The sequence below is a fragment of the Gracilinanus agilis genome, chromosome 6, assembly GCF_016433145.1.
Source record: "Gracilinanus agilis isolate LMUSP501 chromosome 6, AgileGrace, whole genome shotgun sequence".
Taxonomy (NCBI): domain Eukaryota; kingdom Metazoa; phylum Chordata; class Mammalia; order Didelphimorphia; family Didelphidae; genus Gracilinanus; species Gracilinanus agilis.
Window position 1 is genome coordinate 176,772,888 of NC_058135.1, and position 20,082 is coordinate 176,792,969.

Here is a 20,082-nt window from a genome sequence, read left to right on the forward strand (position 1 = left end):
ATAGGAAAGCAGATTCCCACCCTGGATCACTTATTTTGTTTTTTTAATGTTTAATTATAGCACTCCTAAACTAGATGTCCTACTCATCTCACCTGCCTCTTTCTTACTCTTCTTAAGACCTTGGTTCTATTCTGGAAAATTTTGCTTCAGAAGGAGCTGTGATTTCATGAGTATGTAGGTACATTTTCCATTAGTACAGAACATGAACTCATCCATAAATTTTCATCCTCTATGATTCTTGTCTATGTCCTCTTATAAATTCTCTATGAAAGATTTACACACCCTGGTTGATGTCTTTCTTTAGGTCTTAAAAAAAAAGCCTTGTGTTTAGCAATGAAGGACTCAGGCCATTTTTCTGCTACCAAATCACTAGTCTGCCTCTTTTGTCTTATTATGATATCTTTTACACTTCTTGCATGCAAATTATCATTGATAATATGCTTTATTCTACTTAAATTGATCATATGTCTTCATTACCTTTTAAATTTTTCAGTTTTGATTTTTTGGAAAACAATCATTTGCAGATTTTATGTCTCCATGATTTACAGATCTATAGCTTTATTGCTAGAATACTGGTATTAAAAACTGTGGGTATTGTATTGAAGAACATCCTGGGATCTTTGAAGACAATGCACAGTTTCCCAAAATGCAGTTAGGCAATTTTCCTATTCAATTCTGGCCCCAACTCATTTTCTATCCCACTTCCTGTCCAAAATATAGGTACTGAAGAACAAACTCAATGTGCCATACCAGTCATAATCTGGGAAATATTCATTCTTCATTTCCTTAGTTGTTCCAATGTAGATTACTAAGGTTGTGGTGAAAATTTATTAGCAGAGACACAAAAAATAAAAATCAAGTCTCCAAACTAAAAAGAAACAAGTTTATTGAGAGAGGGATCCAGCCTCTCAATAAGCCTGGCCTTTGATTACCATCAGAAGACCTCAAATCTTAAGAATGGACCCCTTTATATAACACAATTTACAGAAATGATATCAGAAATACAGTTGAAGTTGTTTGGCCCAGAGTTGGCCCAAGGTACTCAGGGTTGGCCCACGGTAGTGCACAGAGTGTGCAACTCAGCCCAAACCTATAGATACAGATTATGTATTTTGACCTATGTCAAGAAGCACAGATCTATAGAGAAACAATGTACAGCTCAGGCAGCCTAATATGAATAAGGTCAAAAGTTTAAATCATGGGGGGGGAAATATCAAAAGAGAATAGATATAAATATTACAGATTACAGAATTATGGGAGGGGGACAGGGCATTTCACATTCACAAGATCATCTCTTTTGAGTGTCTGGGGGTGACATCTTTTTAAACCCTTACCTTTTGTCTTAGAATCAATACTGTGTTTTGGTTTCAAAGCAGATGAGTGGTAAGGGCTAGGCAGTGAGGGTTAAGTGAGTTGCCAAGAATCATATAGCTAGTCTGAGAGCAGGTTTGAATCCAGATCCTCCTGACTCCAGGTTTGGCTCTCCATCCAATGAGCTACCTGCCTGCCTTTTGAGGATCACATTTAATAAAGCCTTAAAAAGTTAGATAAAATGTTTATTTTGGAAGTTTATTTTCTTAAGTTCTTAAGTTTGTCACTAGAAAGATATTTTTAATGTAACTCAAAAGACTTCAATAAATACTATAGTCTTATTTTCTTCCACATCTTCCATGAAGGGATCATTTTAACTTTGAATGGAAAAGATAGGGAATTAAATTTTGGCTTGATAGACCATTAGATATATTTGCTATCATTTTCATTGGAGCTGTTTCATAATTGGGTAACTGAACATAAATGTCAGCTATCATTGGCAGTGTTGGTGTATATAATAGATATTGGCAACTGAATTGATAGATAATGGGAGTGGGTTCTGAAACAAGAACAACATGATTTCATTCAAGTGTGCCAGAGTTTTATTAATTAAAAATTTTTTTAATTTCACATCTTTATTTGGATTAGATTCTTCCTCCAGCTGGGTGACTATGGTTCTGCTATCCAATTTCTGGTTATGTCCAAGTGCAATAATGAAGCTTTCACCCTGGCCCAGCAGCATAATCAGATGGAACTTTATGCTGATATTATTGGTAAATATTGTGAAATTCTAATGGACTATTTTTATTTTATATACCATGTAAAATTGTACGTGCTCTCAGTACAAAAGTAGTTTTCCTTTGTTTCCTTTTTCTGTTTTCTTTCTTATCATGATTCCCTCTGTAATGGTCAACAATTTCTTCCCTCTTTTTTGTCTTTTCTGTTGTTTAAAGTAAACCAGTTCCCCAGGCTATGGCAGGGGAATACTAATGTTTTAATTTTTTCCCATCAACATAGCTTCTTTATATTCCTTAGGAGACTTACTTATGCACATTTAAGACCCACATAGACCATTTCCCCCTCATCTGTTTCAATAGGAATAAACCCATTTGAACTGAAGGATATTGGAGTCAGATAGGAAGAGTTAGCAGGTTAACATACACCTGAGATTGAAGATGGAGAATTAAATTTAGTTTGTTTCCATTACAGGTTCTGAGGATACAACTAATGAAGACTATCAGAGCATTGCTTTATATTTTGAGGGAGAAAAGAAACATTTTTCAGCTGGAAAATTCTTTTTGCTATGTGGCCAGTACGCACGGGTCAGTCTTTAATGGAAAACATCATTGGCTTAATTTTAGGGATAGCTTTGGAAGAAGTCAGGTCAATGAAATGTTGCTTGCATAATTTACTTCTTGAGTTTTTGCACATTACTTTGGTGATCCTTTAGCTGGTTTTTATTTTTTCCTCTACTTTGTAACTAGATTTTCCCCAACATGCTACAGAGACAGTAAAATTATATCCTCATAAAGCCTCTTTAGCTTGTTTTTCGCCCCTCTCCCCCTCTCCCCACCATTTGAGACCACTAAACTTTCTGCCTTCATCTCCTTTAGTAGATTCACCTAGGCCAGTGATGGCAAACCTTTTAGTAGAGATGGAGTGCTGGGCCCTGACCCCCCACCCCCACCCCAGACTGAGTGCTGGGTATGCCTCTCTCCCCTTACCTCATACAGGGGAGGGAGGAAGCACTTCCAGTGGGGGTGGGTGAAGTGAGGAATGTCCTTAGTGAGTGTAGAGAGGGGGAGGGGAGGGACTTGAGCACTCCACTGCCCTCTAGCTCTGTTGCTTGTGAACTGCCCATGTTATTCCCTGTGTACTCCCATTGGGCTGCTAGGCAGAGAAGTGGAAGATGTGAAAAAATGTTGTAAGGAACTTTTGGCACAATGGAGAGGTGGAGGGAAGTAGCTCTGCCCAAGTCCCTCTGCCTTTCTAGTAATGAACTCTGGTGGGAGTGCAGCACTCATGCCTCACTGAGAGCTCTCTGTGTGCCATCTTTGGCATCTGTGCCATAGGTTTACCATCACTGACCTAGGCCCTCAGAACATACTTTTGTGAAGTATCAGAAGTCTAGAGAAGAGACTGTACAAACTCAATTTCCTATTCCCCTTTCCCCCCCTAATATCCATAATTCCAGATTGAATTTAGTACTACTGCTCAGAAGAGGTCTTTTGTAGGAAATCTAGAACTAAATGTGGTCCATAACAGTTATACTCTTATACTACCATCCTATTCTAATCACTGTAAGGTGCCATTGTTATTCTGCCTTTCTTGAATCTGAAGCCTTCAGTTTTTATGTTTTGTGACAAATAAAAGGTGGTCTGGCCAGAGTTATAAGCATTTATTAATAAAATGAGAGAGAGATAGAAGAGAGAGAGAGAGAGAGAAATAGATTTCAACCTTACTAATTTAAGGTAAGAACTGGCCCCAGGTTTCAGCCCAGCGTAGTTCCTTCCATACTGCTGCTGCCAATTGCCAAGCACCAGCCCAGAGAGTCAGTCTGTTCAAGAGCAGAAGTCAAGAGGCCTCTCTCCTTCCCCTCACCCTCATTACATTTTAAATGAGTTCCTCCCTCTGGGGTGACATTGCATGTTGATACTGACACACTGATGCCAGAGGACACCAGACCATTAGATATGACATTACTCTGTAACACTGTCATTGGGGTGCCATGGGATGGAGGTATTTTATTTCATACAGTTTTGATTTTGAATTCTTTCCTAAATTCCTAGTCTTTTTCTATTTTTCTTCACTGTTGATAAAATTTTGACCTTCATGAAATTGAGACTTTGCAGAATTCTTTCTTTCTCAGATCAGATGTATTCTTTTTTTCACAATAGTCTTGAAGGAAATATCCTTACTATTCCAGAATGACATCAGATTAATTTTATACTCATACTTCAAATGATAAAACACTGTGTTCCCATTCTTAGATTCTTCAGTTCTTCCATCATTAAATTCTTTCTAGCTAGGTCTTCATCATTCAACATATTTGAGTAACTATTAAAACATTCATTAAGGGGCAGCTGGGTATCTCAGTGGAGTGAGAGTCAGGCCTAGAGACAGGAGGTCCTAGGTTCAAACCCGGCCTCAGCCACTTCCCAGCTGTGTGACCCTGGGCAAGTCACTTGACCCCCATTGCCCACCCTCACCAATCTTCCACCTATGAGACAATACACCGAAGTACAAGGGTTAAAAAAAAAACATTCATTAGCAATCTCCTTTTATCTAATTCTATTTATCAGTTATTTTCATATTTGCTTCTGGTTACCTTAATACTCTTTTTCAAACCTTATTTTAGAAATTGCATTCTTTTCTGATTTCTTGTCTTTCTACATATGACTTTAATATTCCCTTGACTGACTTCTCTTTTTCTCTACTTAATAATTCAATTTCTTCCAAGGCTTGACCTTGGGTCTTTTTCCTCTTATTGTAACAGTCTTCTCGTGAATCCCCTTTCCACACACAATTTGTGAGGATAATATTCTTTTTATAGCAATTTATATATATCAGCTGTCTGATAAAAAAGAAAACAACAAAAAAGAAGTCCTCTGATGACTTTTTGCTGCCTCTTTGAGGAAGTCCAAACTCAGTCTGACATCTTAGTCTCTCTACCATCTTGTTGACATGGTGTATTGGAAAAGCACTAGATATGGAATCAAAAGAAAGGCCAGAATTAAAATTCTAACCTTTTAACTACTAATGAGATTTTGGGCAAGTCATTTCTATTCTCTGGACCATTTTCTTCATCTGTAAGTTGAAGAAGTTGGACTATAAGATTTTAAGGTCTCTTTGAACTCTAAATCACATTATCCTAATTCTTAGCTCTACAACTTTTTTTCCCCAATCACTATACAAATCACTTCAGTTAATTTAGTTCAGTCTTTTACTAACCTCTTAGCAGCAGAGGACCGTGTTAAAAACTGATTAAGATGAAAATGCCAGTAATGCTGTTATAGTTAGAGTGTTTGTTTCTGAGTCTCCTGAAACACTTATAAGCTTTAAAATTTAAAATATTTTAAAGATTATTTGCCAACAGTCAAAGGTAAACCTTCCTCAGTAACTTTCAATAGCTGTAAGTTATTTTAGTTTAATTTAATTACTGAGGTATTTATTAAGCACTTTTTTGCAAGGTCATTCTCAGTGGAGTAAGCAATTATTTTGAGGCCAAGCAAAGGCTTAGGGAGGAGAGCCATAGCAAGCATAGAAAGTGATCACCATGGTTTTAATCCCCTGAAAGTGTAGGACTAGAAATGTAGATAGAATCAATTTTAAGTGAAAAGCAGTGGGTTATGCTGAAGTTAACATGACAGAGTTATGGGGCCATTTAAACAAATATTTGTTGTACTCAGCTAGTCTCACAGTTTAATAGCTTCAAGATGCTATGCTATCAAATAGATGACTAACTTGTTAGGCAAATTGCTGGGATGATCTAGAGATCAGTGAGTTGGTTCAAGTTGAGAAAAAAGTTAAGCTCTATTTTCCTGCCATTTTATCCAAATATAGATCTATCAGTGTTGGCATGCAGACATGTATACCTCTTCAGAATGGTATTCTGAGTAGGATAAGGATGAATTCTAAATTCTATCATTCAGGCTCTGCTTCACAGGAACAAGAGTTGATAAGAAGTTAGTGGCCACACAACAGTTATGTGAAGTGTGATGCTGAAGATACAGACATGCTTCATGTTTTCCCCAACTTAAAACACTTTTTTTTAATCTTATTAATGCCTCAAACCACTATCCTGTTTTTCCCCCCTTTATTGTCACACTTCTGAAAAAGAAGTTTACATGCTCTATATTTACTCTCTACTTAAGTCACTTACATTCTGGCTTCTGTTCTTATCTCTTTTGAAACTCTTTAAGGTTGCCGATAATCTCATAATTAAATTCATTAGCCTTTTTTCAGTCTTCATACTTAGTCTCTTGGCACCATTTGACAGAGTTGACCATCCTCTTTTTATTGATATTTTCTCCTTCACTCTTTCCTGGTTATCTTCATATATCTCAGACCAGTCCTTTTCTCTCTTCTTCATTGACTTCCTATACTACTCCTTTCTTTTAGTCATGTTCGTCTCCCAGCCACCATCTCATACCTCTATTCTTTCTTCAGTCTTGAAATTTCATCCATGTTTGTGGTTTTAATTATCTGATCTATTTGTAAGACTCCCAGATTGTATTTCCAGCACTTCTCTTTTTAATTCTCAATTTCCAAATTCCAGTTGGGTATCTTTACCTAGATTTCCCATTAGAATTTCAAACTCAACAGCTCCCATATTGGAATCATCTTGTCCTGAAAACCTTCTTCTTCTTCTGCCTTTTCTGTTTTCCTTGATGGCATTCACATCTTTCAGGACATCTAGACTTAAAATCTAGTGAAATTCATCTTTGGTTCTTTCTTCCTCAGTTTTCATATCCATCCATTTGCTAAATTCTATGTGTAAGGAAGATTAACTGGTACTAATAGATAGATTGTGCCAGTAAGAGAGCTACATCTCTGAATTGTGATGTTGGGCATCATAAATGACCATAGATCTGCTTTGTGTAGTGATTCCCTATACTCCTTTCACTATTTTGAGGTATAGCAGAGGCAAGTGGAGGCTAGTAGTTTGGGAACATCTACCAGATTACTTAGGATTCAGTCAGTGTTTGAATGCTCTATTAGATGCAGAGGGCAATAGGTTTTTGGTGATAGTAAGAAAGTCTGGTGTGGAGAAGTATTGGTGATAGGATATTTGGCAAGTCAGTGAATATTTTGATGAGAAAATAAGGGATTGGTGTTGACGGGCAGTCATAGGGTTATGGCAATGGAACTGGGAAATCAGATCTAGCCTGAGAGTATCTTTCTGAATTGATGTTGTTTTTTTTCCTGAATTCCTGTCCCTTGAGAAAGTTGCTTAGAGACACTGGAGAGAGTGGTTTAATAGGTAGAATGAAGCAGAGATAGACAAAGTGTTGGAAGACCACTGGTTTTGAGGCTAAATCCCTGAATCTCTTTTGAGAAAGGTTCTTCTAACACCATGTACCTGCCAGAGCACCTCCCTCCATACCTTTTTCATCTGCCTTTTTAGGTGTAATCTTCTCCCTAGAATATAAATTCCTTGAGGCCAATGGCTATTCTTCTTTCTGTTTTTATTTGTATCCTGAGCACTTAGCACAGTACCCCAAACATAGTGAATGCATTTTATTAAGTATGTTCATTGACTAACTAAATATTTGGAAGTGAGGTTTGAGGGAATAGTCAGGCAACAAAGTTAACACTAAAATTTCAATCATGAGTCTATAGTGGTGCTGTTGACAAGGACAGAGAAATCCAAGAGATAATCAAATTTAGGGATAAAGTTTTGTCCATATTATGTTAAAGTACTTTTGGAACACTCAGGTGGAGCTGTCTTAAAGGCATTTAAGAATAGATCTGGAGCTTAAGAAAGAGTGCAGGGTTGGAATCTTAGATTTGGGAATTATCAGTGTAGTAGGAGAATTAAGAAAAGGAAGAATGGTCAGCAAAGGGCACAGAAGAGTGATTAGAGAGATAGGAATTTTAAGAAAGTGGAGTGTCATGGAAGCTAAGGGAAGGAATTTCACTGGACTAAGTATGGATATCCTGGAAGGTGTGAATACCGTCAACTTAAACAAGATCTATTGCTGTCTAGAGAAGTTAAAGAGAATTAATGCCAAGAATAGGGCAATAGACTAGCACTTAGTAGATTATTAATAACCTCTGATTGAGCCATTGTTACAAGTAATTGAAGAGAGGAAAGGAAGTAGATATATAGGTTTTTCAAAAAGTTTGTCAGCAAAGAAGAAGAAAGAAATAGGCAATAGCTCAGGGGCTAAAGTCTATCTTTGCTCTGCTTTTAGGAAGCAGAATGGGTAGACTGTTAAAGCCATGTGTCCTGCTAACCACGTGATCCCAATAGTGATCATCAGTAGTTAGTGACAAAGCAGAATTGAAGGATAGAAAAAAGCAAAGAATACTTTTTTTTTAGGATTGGAGTGAATGAATGTGACTATACACAAATGAGAGAGAGGGGGAGATTAAAAATGCAATATGGAGTAGCTAGGTGGCACACATAGGGAACCAGTAGGTCCTGGATTCAAATGTGGTCTCAGATACTTCCTAGCTGTGTGATCCTGGGCAAGTCACTTAACCCCAATTGATTTGATTCTCAGTTTCCATTCTAAGACAGAAGTTAAGGGTTAAAAACAATTGCATTAGAAGAGTCATAGTGAATGAACAAGGTCCTTGAAGAGATGAAAGATAGTTAAATAGTTAGGGCACATGTAATTCCATTCACAAGTATTGATTAAGCACTTACTGTGTGCCAGGCACCCTGTGAGGTCTTAAGGATGCAAAACCAAAAACAATTTTTGCCTTAAGAAGTCAGGGAAGACAATATGGACAGAGGAAATACCACATATAGTTAAAGTAAATACAAAGCAATTTTTTTTTGTGAGGAGGTCTAATAATTAAGTGGAATTGATTAGGAAAGTCCTACTTACTGAATCTTGAATGAAATAGGGATTTCAAGAGATGAAGGTGAGAATAGATATCAGGAACAGTATGCAAAGGCATGGAAGCAGGGGATGGATTATGCATAAAGAAGAATAAGTAAGAATTTGGCTGAAATGTAGATAGTATTAAGGGCAGTTTTAAGAATTAAGGTTGAAAAGATTGGTTGCAGCAAGATTGGGGAAGACTTTAAATACTAATCAGAAAACTTTATATTTTGTATTTGAGGCATTTGAAGCCACTGAAGTATCTTGAGTTGAGGTATGTATTCAAACCTCTAAAAATATGAATATAAATTCAGCATATGTGTTAGAGAGACAAAAACATTATCTCTTGACCGAGACAATTGAGCTGCTTGTAACTCTCCTAGAGGAATTGGTTTTTCTACAGGTTTTATGTATCAGGCAAAGTAGATAACTCATTATTCCACATGTGCTTCATAATTTCCTACTTCAATGATTTTGTTCATTCCACTTTCTCTGCTTGAAATGTCATCTCCTTACAACTTTTACCACTGAAATCTTGTCCTTTCTGCAATATGAAATTCATATGCCATGAAACTTTCTAAGAAATTCTAACCAGATGTGATTTCTTTCTCCTATCTGAACATCCATAATACTTTGTCCTTTTCTTGTGGCATTTATAATGTCACTCCCTTTCGTTAGTATTTTTATTTAAATACATCTTCCCTCATTTCCTACTCCACATAATAAGCTCTTTGAGGACAGATTTTGACATGCTTATCATTATATCTGTTTACCTGAAGTCCTCCCCCTCAATACTAAAACAATGTCTTGTGCATGGTAGGTTCTCAGTAAAATGTATTGAATTCAATTAAATTTAAAATTTTAAACTCTAAAAAAAAAGCTAACTGCAATAAAACTCTTCCAAAGTAAAACCTTCTATCTCCTGGTCATTGTAAAGTCCTATTTCTCTCTTCATTTAATTTATATATGTCAAAAAACACTCTTAAAACATATTTTGTTCAGGTTTCACAACACATAGGAATTGTGAAAGTTTGAACTCAGGGAAGTGTGGAGAAAATTCCTTTCCCTTCATTTCTTAAGAAGCTGAGCGACTCAGTGCGAAATATTTCATATTTTGTCACATATGGTTGAAATGCAAGTTATATTTTATTTCTCTATTATATTTTATTTTAATTTACTACAAATAATACCACCAGAATGTGAAAAAGGAAATCGAATATTTAGAACTAAAGGACATACAAGGCAAAGATATCAACAAAAATAAGAAACAAATTAAAAAAAAAAGAAAAAAGGAAATTAATGAGCAAAATATGACTATACTAAATAACATCAATTACTTATTCTCAGGGAAACTGTGAATGACTAGCTCTGACTAATACTAACCAGAACATGTTAACATAATGTTAACAATTAACTTGTTGAACCTAGTGCTATACATGTCTGTGCTACTGTGGAAGCAGAAAATTCACTTTGAACATGGACAGACAGAAAAATCCTCGGTAAGAAATCAGCAATTAGAAGTGAATTGTAGATACCTTGATGTAATAAAGAGCCTATAAACCAAGTTTGTTAGAAATATTTTTGGTTTTCATCACTGCTATGATAGACTATTACTTAAAAATAGTACCTATTAATAAATATTAATATTTTATACTTTATTCATATCAGTTGGAATATACTATTATGGGATACTTAATAAAGATCTAAGCCTTTATCCTAGTTGTTAATTTTATTCTTTTTTTATTATTGGTTAACTTTATTCATATTTTTGTTGCAGGCTTTAAAACATTTCCTGAAATGCTCGAATACAGAAGATAATATGGCTATAGAAATGGCAATTGATACTGTAAGAAATGTAGATGATTAGACAGAAATGAGGAAAAAATTATCACTCTATTTGAATTTATCATGTTATTGTAGTATTTATTTTTCTATGTATTATAAGAAATTATTAGACTATATGAGTGAGGTAGAGGATAAGGCTAACATTACATCTAAGAAAGGTTGTTGAATGTTATCCTTGTGATATTTTTCTAGGTCTAGTTCCAACAGGCTTTATCAAATAATTAGCAAAATATTAAGGAATTGTTAAGGGCTAGAGACTATATTAAGCACCAAGAACATAAATGCAAAAGGAAAATAGCTCTTGCTCTCAAGGAGCCCACATTGCAATGGAGAGAAACAATTTGTGCATATATAAGAATATACTTAATACAAGCAAAATAAGTAGAAGGTAATTTGGGAAGGGCCTTTTTGTCTCACTAAGCCAAATTAATGAATGATCAAGCCCTATTCTCTTGGATTTGCCAAATCCATGAAAGGAAAATCAATCCAGCTTATACAAAATAGATGACACTCTTACACATCCCACCCCTTGGTGGCAAAGTCTCAAAATTTCTTTTGTGAATCTTCTACCTCTAACATAGTCTTTAAATAATTCTTAGAAAGCCTAGCATAAGTACCACTGGAGGAGAAACAATACAAATAATGATAAAGACAGTCTCAAATATAAGATTTCCATTTAAGCACAGAACCCTATGTATTATGGTCTTTTTCCATCTTATTTTATTGTTAAATCAACATGATTTTTTTCTTTCCTTTTTTCCTTCCGTTCCCTTCCCTTCAAAACAAAACCTTTGTAGCAATTACAATAGTCACATACAAGATATTCTCATATTGTCTGCACTCAAAAATGAATGTTGGATGCTCTTATAAATTTTGTTAGAGGACTTTCTTGTATCACCCATCTCATAATGGTCAATTCTGGATGAAAGATAAAGATAAGATTAATTATTGTCTTTTATAAGGCAACTAATGCCCAATGACTGTCTCGGAATTGCTTTTCAAAACTGGTATAGTATAGTGGCCACTTCAGGGATCTTAAGGCTCCAAAAAAATCTAATTAATGGTCCTTTAATGTGGTCAAAAAGGAAAGCTGGATGACTCAGTGGATAGACAACTGACCCTGGAGTTAGGAAGACCAGGGCTTACATCCATTCTCAGATACTTCCTAACTGTGCGATACCAGGCAAAAATCATTTAACTTTTGTTTGCCTAATCCACTGCAGAAGGAAATGACAAACCACTCTAATGAGGGTCAAGAAGAGTTGGACAGAGCTGAACAATGACAACAAATTCCCTAGCCATTACTACTCTTTTGCCTTGTAATCAATACAATTGATTCTAAAATGGAAGGTAAAAGTTAAAAAAAAAAAAAGAAATATTTCTTGTTGATTTTAGTCATGTGATAAAACAACCTCTATTATAGTTCTTATGGGCAGACCTCAAAAACATAATCTTCAAAGAGTTAAAAGGACCCAGAGGGAGAGACTGTTGGGCTCCCCTCGAAAGAGGCAAGATTATAGACAGTTCAGTGGATGGAGACCATCAGGATACTGATCTGGGGAATACATGTTCTCCAAAGAGTTTAATAAGACTCTGAGATTGTTTTTAAGAGTATGAAGAAGAGTCAGTAATATATTATGGACTACATGTGGAATCATCTGAGTTCTCCCCATTTAACTTAATGGGTTGAACTTCTAACCTTCGTCTCTTATATAAACACCCATCCAACATTGGGCTTTGGCCAATGTGAATTCATTCAGATCAGTCAATATTACATTAATATGATGTTGAACTTTTTTTTAGGAAATGGGGCCTCTTTTAAGTCAATACTCATCAGATTGGCAGCATAAGGAAAAATTCTGGTACAGTGAAAATGTGCTAAATACTTTTTCCAAGTGAAAGTAAATGGTTAGTTAACTAATTTCAGCCACAGAATAAGAGAAGAAGGGATTAGCATGATTAAGTCCATACCACTTACTTGGACTCTGGGTTCACCATATTGACAACTTTCTTCATTCCCATTACTAAAGAAATATTTTTTCACTCTACCTAGACCTGATATCGTTTAATGCTATCTGAAATGGTTCAGGATAATCTAAGGGCTTCCATTTGGCCCTATCCGCAAAAATTAGTATAACAGCAGTCATAAGGATTGTAGCTGTGAGTATAGAATAGGCTATTGGGTTCTCAATCCTTTCTGTTCTCTTCTACCTGCTCTGCTGGATAGGAATGAAGCTGAATCCTTCCCATGCCTTTCCTTTCTCCTCCTTGAAAGGTAGTTTACAGTATGATCTATCTCTGATCATTATCCTCTCTTCTCTATCTCCTTTTTCTCCAGAAATTTAATCATCATATCTTGTTAGAACAATTAGTTCCTTTTTTAAAGCCTAAGGGCAATATAATAACTTTCAGGTCCAGGTGGCTCTTTATTATAGAATTTATATTACAAGAAAGGTTATTATAATCCCAATAACTTAGAGCATAGTGATGAAAATTCTTAACATTCAGACAGTTTGCCCTAATTTAATTTTTTTTTTAGATTACAGCAGTACTAGTTATGTTTGAGGCAAACAAAACAAAACAGAAGCCAGGAAATATTTAGGGAAGGGAAGAGAGTAAGAGCGTGATTTACATTGCCTTACTGGACAGGCATGGATAGGGGAAATTGGGGAAAGAGCAGACCTTTTAAAAAAATTTCTCTCAGTCTTTGACAAAGTGAACCTGACCAGTGACTCCAGCACTAGTTTTATCTTCTCAGTCTCTACTATTTCTACAACATTTCAGTCTACCTTTCATTTTTCTTCTCAGTGTCTTTATTTGGCTTTTTTCATCTGTTCTTTCCTTTTTTTTAAACCCTTAGCTTCCATTTTGGAGTCTATACTGTGTATGGGCTCCAAGGCAGAAGAGTGGTAAGGTCTAGGCAATTGGGGTCAAGTGACTTGCCCTGGGAAACACCTGAGGCCAGATTTGAACCTAGGACCTCCCAGTCTCTAAGCCTGGCTCTCAATCCACTGAGCAACCCAGCTGCCCCCTCCTTTTTTTAAATAAAATTTTTTATTAATTACATGTAGAAACAATTTTTAACATTTGTTTTCTGACATTTTGTGATCCATATTCCCTTCCCCAGGATGGTAAATAATCTGATATAGGTTATACTGGTTTTCCATGTCTTGAAAGATGACACATATCACACATACAAAAAAAAACCTCATGAATGAAATAAAGTGAAAAATGGTATGCTTCATTCTGCATTCAGACTCAATTGATTCTATGGCTATGGATAGCATTTTTCAACATGCGTCCCTTGGGGTTATCTTGGATCTTTGCATTGTTGGTAATAGTTTAGTCCTTCACATTTGATTATCATACAGTATTTCTGAAACTATATGCAAAATTCTTCTGGTTCTGGTCACTTCATTTTTGCATTAATTCATGTAAATCTTTCTGGGTTTTTCGGAAAAAGCTGTTCATTTTTTTATGGCACAATAGTATTCCATTACAACTATATAGTAGCTCAACTTGTTCATTCCTCATTCCCCAATTGATGGACATGCCCTCAGTTTCCAAGTCTTTCCAACTACAAAAAGAGCTGCTATAAATATTTTTGTATATATGTCCTTTTCCTTTTTCTTTGATCTCTTAGGGATACAGCTCTAGTAGTAGTAGTAGTAGTAGTAGTAGTAGTATTGCTGAGTGAAAGGGTATGCATAGTTTTATGCCTCTTTGGGTATGATTCCATGTTGCTCTTCAGACTGGTTGATTTAGTTCACAGTTCCACCAACAGTATATTAATGTTTGAATTTCCCCCCCAAAAAAATTCTTCAGGAATCCATTCATAGCTTGTTCACTTTTTTCCCCCCTGAGATAGAGTTCTTTAAATATTCTATTTCCTTTTCTTTTAATCTTGGCAGCTTATATTTCTTTAAATATTTATCTATTTAACTTAAATTGTCAGATTATTGACATATAGTTTGGCAAAATAATTCCTAAAAATTGTATTAATTTATTCTTTATTGGTTGTGAATTTGACTTTTTCATTTTTGATACTGGTAACTGTTTTTTTCTTTTTTTAAATCAAATTAACCAATTGTTTCTTTTTTATTTTCATAAAAACAACCCTTTGTCTTATTAACTAGCTCAAATGTTTTTTATTTTTGGTTTCATTAAGCTCTCCTTTGAGTTTCAGGATTTTTAACTGGCAATTTTAAATTTATTTTATTCTTTTTTTGGTTGTATTCTCAATTCATTGAGCTTCTCTTTCTCTATTTTATTGATGTAAGCACTTAGAGTTATAAATTTCCCCCTAAATACTGCTTTGGTTGCATCCCATAAATTTTGGGATATTGTCTCCTCATTGTAATTCTCTTTAGTGAAATTACTGTTCCTATGATTTGTTCTTTGATCCATTCATTCTTTTTTTAAAAAAATTTAAACCCTCAATTTCCATCTTAGAATCAATACTGTATATTGGTTCTAAGGCAAAAGAGCAGTAAGGGCTAGGCAATGAGGGTTAAGTGATTTGCTCAGGGTCACACAGCAAGGAAGTATCTTAGGTCAGATTTGAACCCATGACCTCCTGATTCTAGGCCTAGTTCTCAATCCACTGAGCCACCTAGCTTCTCCCCCCCCCCCCCATTCTTTAGGATAAGATTATTTAGTTTCTAATTAATTTTTAGTCTTTCTGCTGTCTTTCGTTGAACATACTTTTTATTGTATTATGGTCTGAAAAGAGTACATTTAAAATTTATACTTTTTCACATTTGGTTGAATATTTTTTATGCCCTATTATATGGCCAGTTTTTGTTAAAGTGTCTTGTTCTGTTGAAAAAAGGTATATTATTTTCTATTTTACATTCATTATTCTCCAGAGGTCTGCCATATCAAACATTTCTAAAGTTCTACTTACCTACTTAACTTTTTTCTTACTTATGTTTGGTTGAATTTATCTGCTTCTGAGAGGGAATGTTGAGGTCCCCTACTAGTAACTTTTTACTATCTATTTCCTCTAATTCAAGTAACATTTTCTTTAATAATTTGGATGCTTTGTCATTTTGTGCATATATGTTTGTATTGACATTGTTTCAGTGTCTGTAGTACCTTTTTATTGAGATATAGTTTCCTTCCTTCTCTCTCTCTCTCTCTCTCTCTCTCTCTCTCTCTCTCTCCCCTTACTTTCTGTCTTGGAGCCAATATTGACTCCAAGGCAGAAGAGTGGTAAGGGTAGGCAATGGGAGTCAATTGACTTGCCCAGGGTCACACAGGTGGAAAGTGTCTGAGGCCAGATTTGAACCTAGGACCTCCCATCTCTAGGCCTGGCTCTCAATCCACTGAGCTTCCCAGCTGCTCCCTCTTATCTCTTTTAATTAGATTGATTTTTAGTTTTACTTTTATCTGTGATCATAATTATTATCCCTCCTTTCCTTACTTTACTTGAAGCATAATAGATTCTCCTCCTTTACTCTGTGTGTGTCTCCCTGCTTTAAATGTGTTTTCTTATAGATAGTATAATATGAGATTCTGTTTTTTTTGTGAGCATTTGTTTTATTTTATTTAAAAAAATTTTAATTTTTAGAAAAATTTTCCATGTTTACATGATTCATGTTCTTACTCTACCCTCCACCTCCCACCCTCCCAGCCCCTGTAGCCCATGCACATTTCCATTGGTTTTTACATGTGTCATCAATCAAGACCTATTTCCATATTTGATAATACACTGGGGTGGTCTTTTAGAATCTACATCCCAATTCATATCTGCATCAACCCATGTGTTCAAGCAGTTGTTTTTCTTTTGTGTTTCTACGGCCATAGTTCTTCCTCTGAATGTGGGTAGTGTTCTTTTTCATAAGTCCCTCAGAACTGTCCTGGATCGTTGCATTTTGCTACTAATTCACTCTGCTATTCTTTTCTGTTTTATGGATGAATTCACCACATTCACATTTATGATTACTGTGTTTCCCTCCATCTTATTTTCACTCTGTTAATCCTTTATCCTTTTAGCTTTTTACTGTTCACAAATGTTTTTCTTCTGACCACCATCTTTCTCAGTTCATTTTCCTTTTTGTCCATTCCCTTCCTCCTCTTATTTACCCTCTCTTCCTACTTTCCTATAGGTTAAGATGGATTTCTATACTCAACTGAGAATGCCATTGCTTCACCAATGAGGCTCTATCAATTCTCTTATTATTTGATTTTAAACTTTTTATGTTCTTCCAGGGACTCTTTTGGGGCCAGACAAATCTTTCACACTTAACTTTGAGGCTTTACATGTTTCAGTTTGGGCATTGTAGTCAAGTTTGTATTGTGATCTTGTGACTAAAGTTACTTTCTAAGGTCAGGTTATTTTTTTTTTTGTCTTTTGCTCATTTTTTCAAGTTTTTTTTTATGTTGTTGTTATCTTGCCTGTATGTTGAAGTTCTGCACTGTCTTGGGATAGAGGGAACTCTGGTGTTGGGATATGTATGGCTGCTTTTGGATCACACATACACTTTGGGGGGTACCTAACAGGTTTGCTGTGGGGAAGCTTGCAGCTGTTTTGTTTGACTGGATTCTATTTCCCCTGCTGCCAGTTCTCGTGGGCTACATATAGTAGACTTTCTCTGATCTACTGGTTCCTTCTCCTGTGCCAGCAGTGGGCTAGTCTCTGTTCTGATGGTTCTCCCAATGATTCATGCCCTGGGCTACCCCAGTGAGATGAGTCCTTCCTACTTTCCTTTGTTGAGGTGGTTTTGGGCAAACTCAAATTGTTTTTTACTCTGTCATTTTAGCTCCTGCTAGCAGAAATTCTGAGGTACTAACTCTCTATTGCTGTTGCGGCTTAACTTTCAGTCCATATTTCTTCCTCTCCTGTGCCCTATAAACAAGAGTATATAATTTTGAGAAACTCCCAAGTTTTTCTCTCATCTACATTCTGGCTCAAAGAGCTGGATAATCCCAAAGTACTCTCATGGCTGAGAAAAAGTGTTTGTCCTCTAACAGCAAATACCAAGTTACCAGTCAGTTTTCAAACTCCTTATACATTTATATCCTCTCTCTTCCTTCCCAAACCACTATAACCAAAACAGATAGCTTGGTAATTTTGCTGTCCTACAGTTAAAATAACAGCCTCAGCCTTAGAACCTCAGTCCTCATTCTAGTGGGATTCATTCTATTTAATAGTCCATTACATTTTCCCATATTAATCCTTTTGTGGAAGAAAATTCAAATGGAAAAAAAAATAAGAAAGTGAAAAACATTTGCTTTGGTCTGGTTTCAGACTCAGTTATTTTTCTCTGGAAATAGTTGGCAATTTTTGTCATGAGTCCTTTGGGATAGTTTTGGATCATTGTATTGCTGAGAATAGTTGCTATTCATAGTTGTTCATTATAAAGTATTCCTGTTGCTGCGTACAATTTTTTTTTGGTTCAGGTTATTTCACTCTGTTTCAGTTTATGTAAGTCTTTCCAGGTTTTTCTGAGCTCCTCCTGCTTGTCATTTCTTACACAATAGTATTATTCCATTACAACTATATACTGTAACTTAGTAATTCCCCAATTGATGGATATCCCCTCACTTTTCAAATCTTTGCTCCCCTAAAAAGAACTGCTTTAAATTTTTTTGAACATATAGGTCTTTCATCTTCTTTTTTTCTTTTTATCTCTTCAGGCTACAAATCTTGTAATGGACAAAAGAGCATGTGCTGTTTTTATAGCCCTTTGGACATTGGTCCAAATTGCTCTCCTGAATAACTGAATCCATTAACAGCACCCTCAACAATTCATCCATGTCCCAGGTTTCCCATATCCTGATAAAATTGTGTCATTTTCCTTTTCTGCCATAATAGACAATCTGATAGGTGTGGAGTGGTACCTTAGAATTGTTTTAATCTGAATTTCTCTAAATAATAGATTTAAGATCTAAGAGCTTTTTTTTTACCTGGCTATAGAGAGTTTTAATTGTTTTGTCTGAGAACTGTCTATTCATTTCCTTTGACCATTTATTATTGGAGAATGACTTGTATTCTTATATATTCCACTCATTTTTCACTGTATTTGAGAAATGAGGTCTTTATTAGGCACACTTGTAAAAAATTTTGTTGATTACTATCTATTACTTTCCATCTAATTATCTCCACCTTCCTCAATTTGCCCTCTTTTCTATCAGCCCTTTCTCTTATCCCCTTCCCCTTCTTATTTCCTATAGGATAAGATAACTTTCTTGTACCCAACTAATTTTGTATGTTCTTCCCTCATTGAGCCAATGTTGATGAGAATAAGGTTTACATGCTCTCTTCCCCTTCTTCCCCATCTTTCCCTCCACTGTGAAAGTTCTTCATATGTCTTTTATGTTTAACAATTTATCCCAGTCGGTTTTTCCCTTACCTCTTCTCCCAAGCCATTCCTCTTTCTCATGCCTTAGTTTGATTTTTTATATCATCCCATTATACTCAATTCACCCTTGCCCTCTGTCTATGTATATTCCTTCTAACTGCCCTAATAATGATTAATGATGAAGTTCTTTGGCATTTAAGAATCATCTCCCCATGTAAGGATATATATAATTTAACATTATTGTGTATCTTATTTTCCCTTTCCTGTGTAACTTTTTTATGATTCTCTTGATTCTTGTATTTGAGAGTCAAATTTTCTATTCAGCCCTGTTTTTTTAAAATCAAGAATATTTGAAAGTTCTCTTTTTCAGTAAATACCCATTTTTCCCCCTGAAGGATTATTCTCAATTTTGTTAATTAAGTGATTCTTGACTGAAGTCCTACTTCACATTTTTTTTTCATTATTTCCCTTGATGATCTTTTGTTATTCCAAATGAAATTTGTTATAGTTTTTCCTAATTCAGTAAAGAAGTTTTTTGGTAATTTGATAGGTATGGCGCTAAATAGGTATATTAATTTGGGTAGGATGGTCATTTTTATTATGTTAGCTCATCCTACCCATGAACAATTCATGGCTTTCCAATTGTTGAGATCCAGTTTTATTTGTTTGGAAAGTGTTTTGTAGTTGTTTTCATATAATTGCTGTGTTTGTTTTGGTAGATAGATTCCCAAGTATTTTATATTGTCTAGGGTGATTTTAAATGGTGTTTCTCTTTCTACCTCTTGCTGCTGTGATGTGTTGGAAATATATAGAAATGCTGATGATTTATGTGCATTTATTTTGTATCCTGCAACTTTGCTAAAGTTGTTGATTATTTCTACCAGCTTCTTAGTTGATTCTCTAGGATTTTTTAAGTAGACCATCATATCATCTGCAAAGAGTGATAGCTTAGTCTCCTCCTTGCCTGTTTTGATACCTTCAATTTCTTTTTCTTCTCTAATTGCCACTGCTAGTGTTTCTAGTACTATGTTGAATAATAGAGGTGATAATGGGCATCCTTGTTT

The 20,082-nt window shown here is 35.4% G+C and overlaps 1 protein-coding gene across 1 annotated transcript in view; it reads left to right on the plus strand.

The window, feature by feature from the left end:
• The window catches only part of LOC123252422 (WD repeat-containing protein 19-like), a 200,917-nt gene that overhangs the window by 96,404 nt on the left and 84,431 nt on the right, over positions 1–20,082 (plus strand). The window contains exons 26-28 of the mRNA XM_044681745.1: positions 1,960–2,084; positions 2,521–2,633; positions 10,645–10,713. Coding sequence (XP_044537680.1) covers positions 1,960–2,084; positions 2,521–2,633; positions 10,645–10,713 — 307 coding nt within the window. The remainder of the gene's footprint in view (positions 1–1,959; positions 2,085–2,520; positions 2,634–10,644; positions 10,714–20,082) is intronic.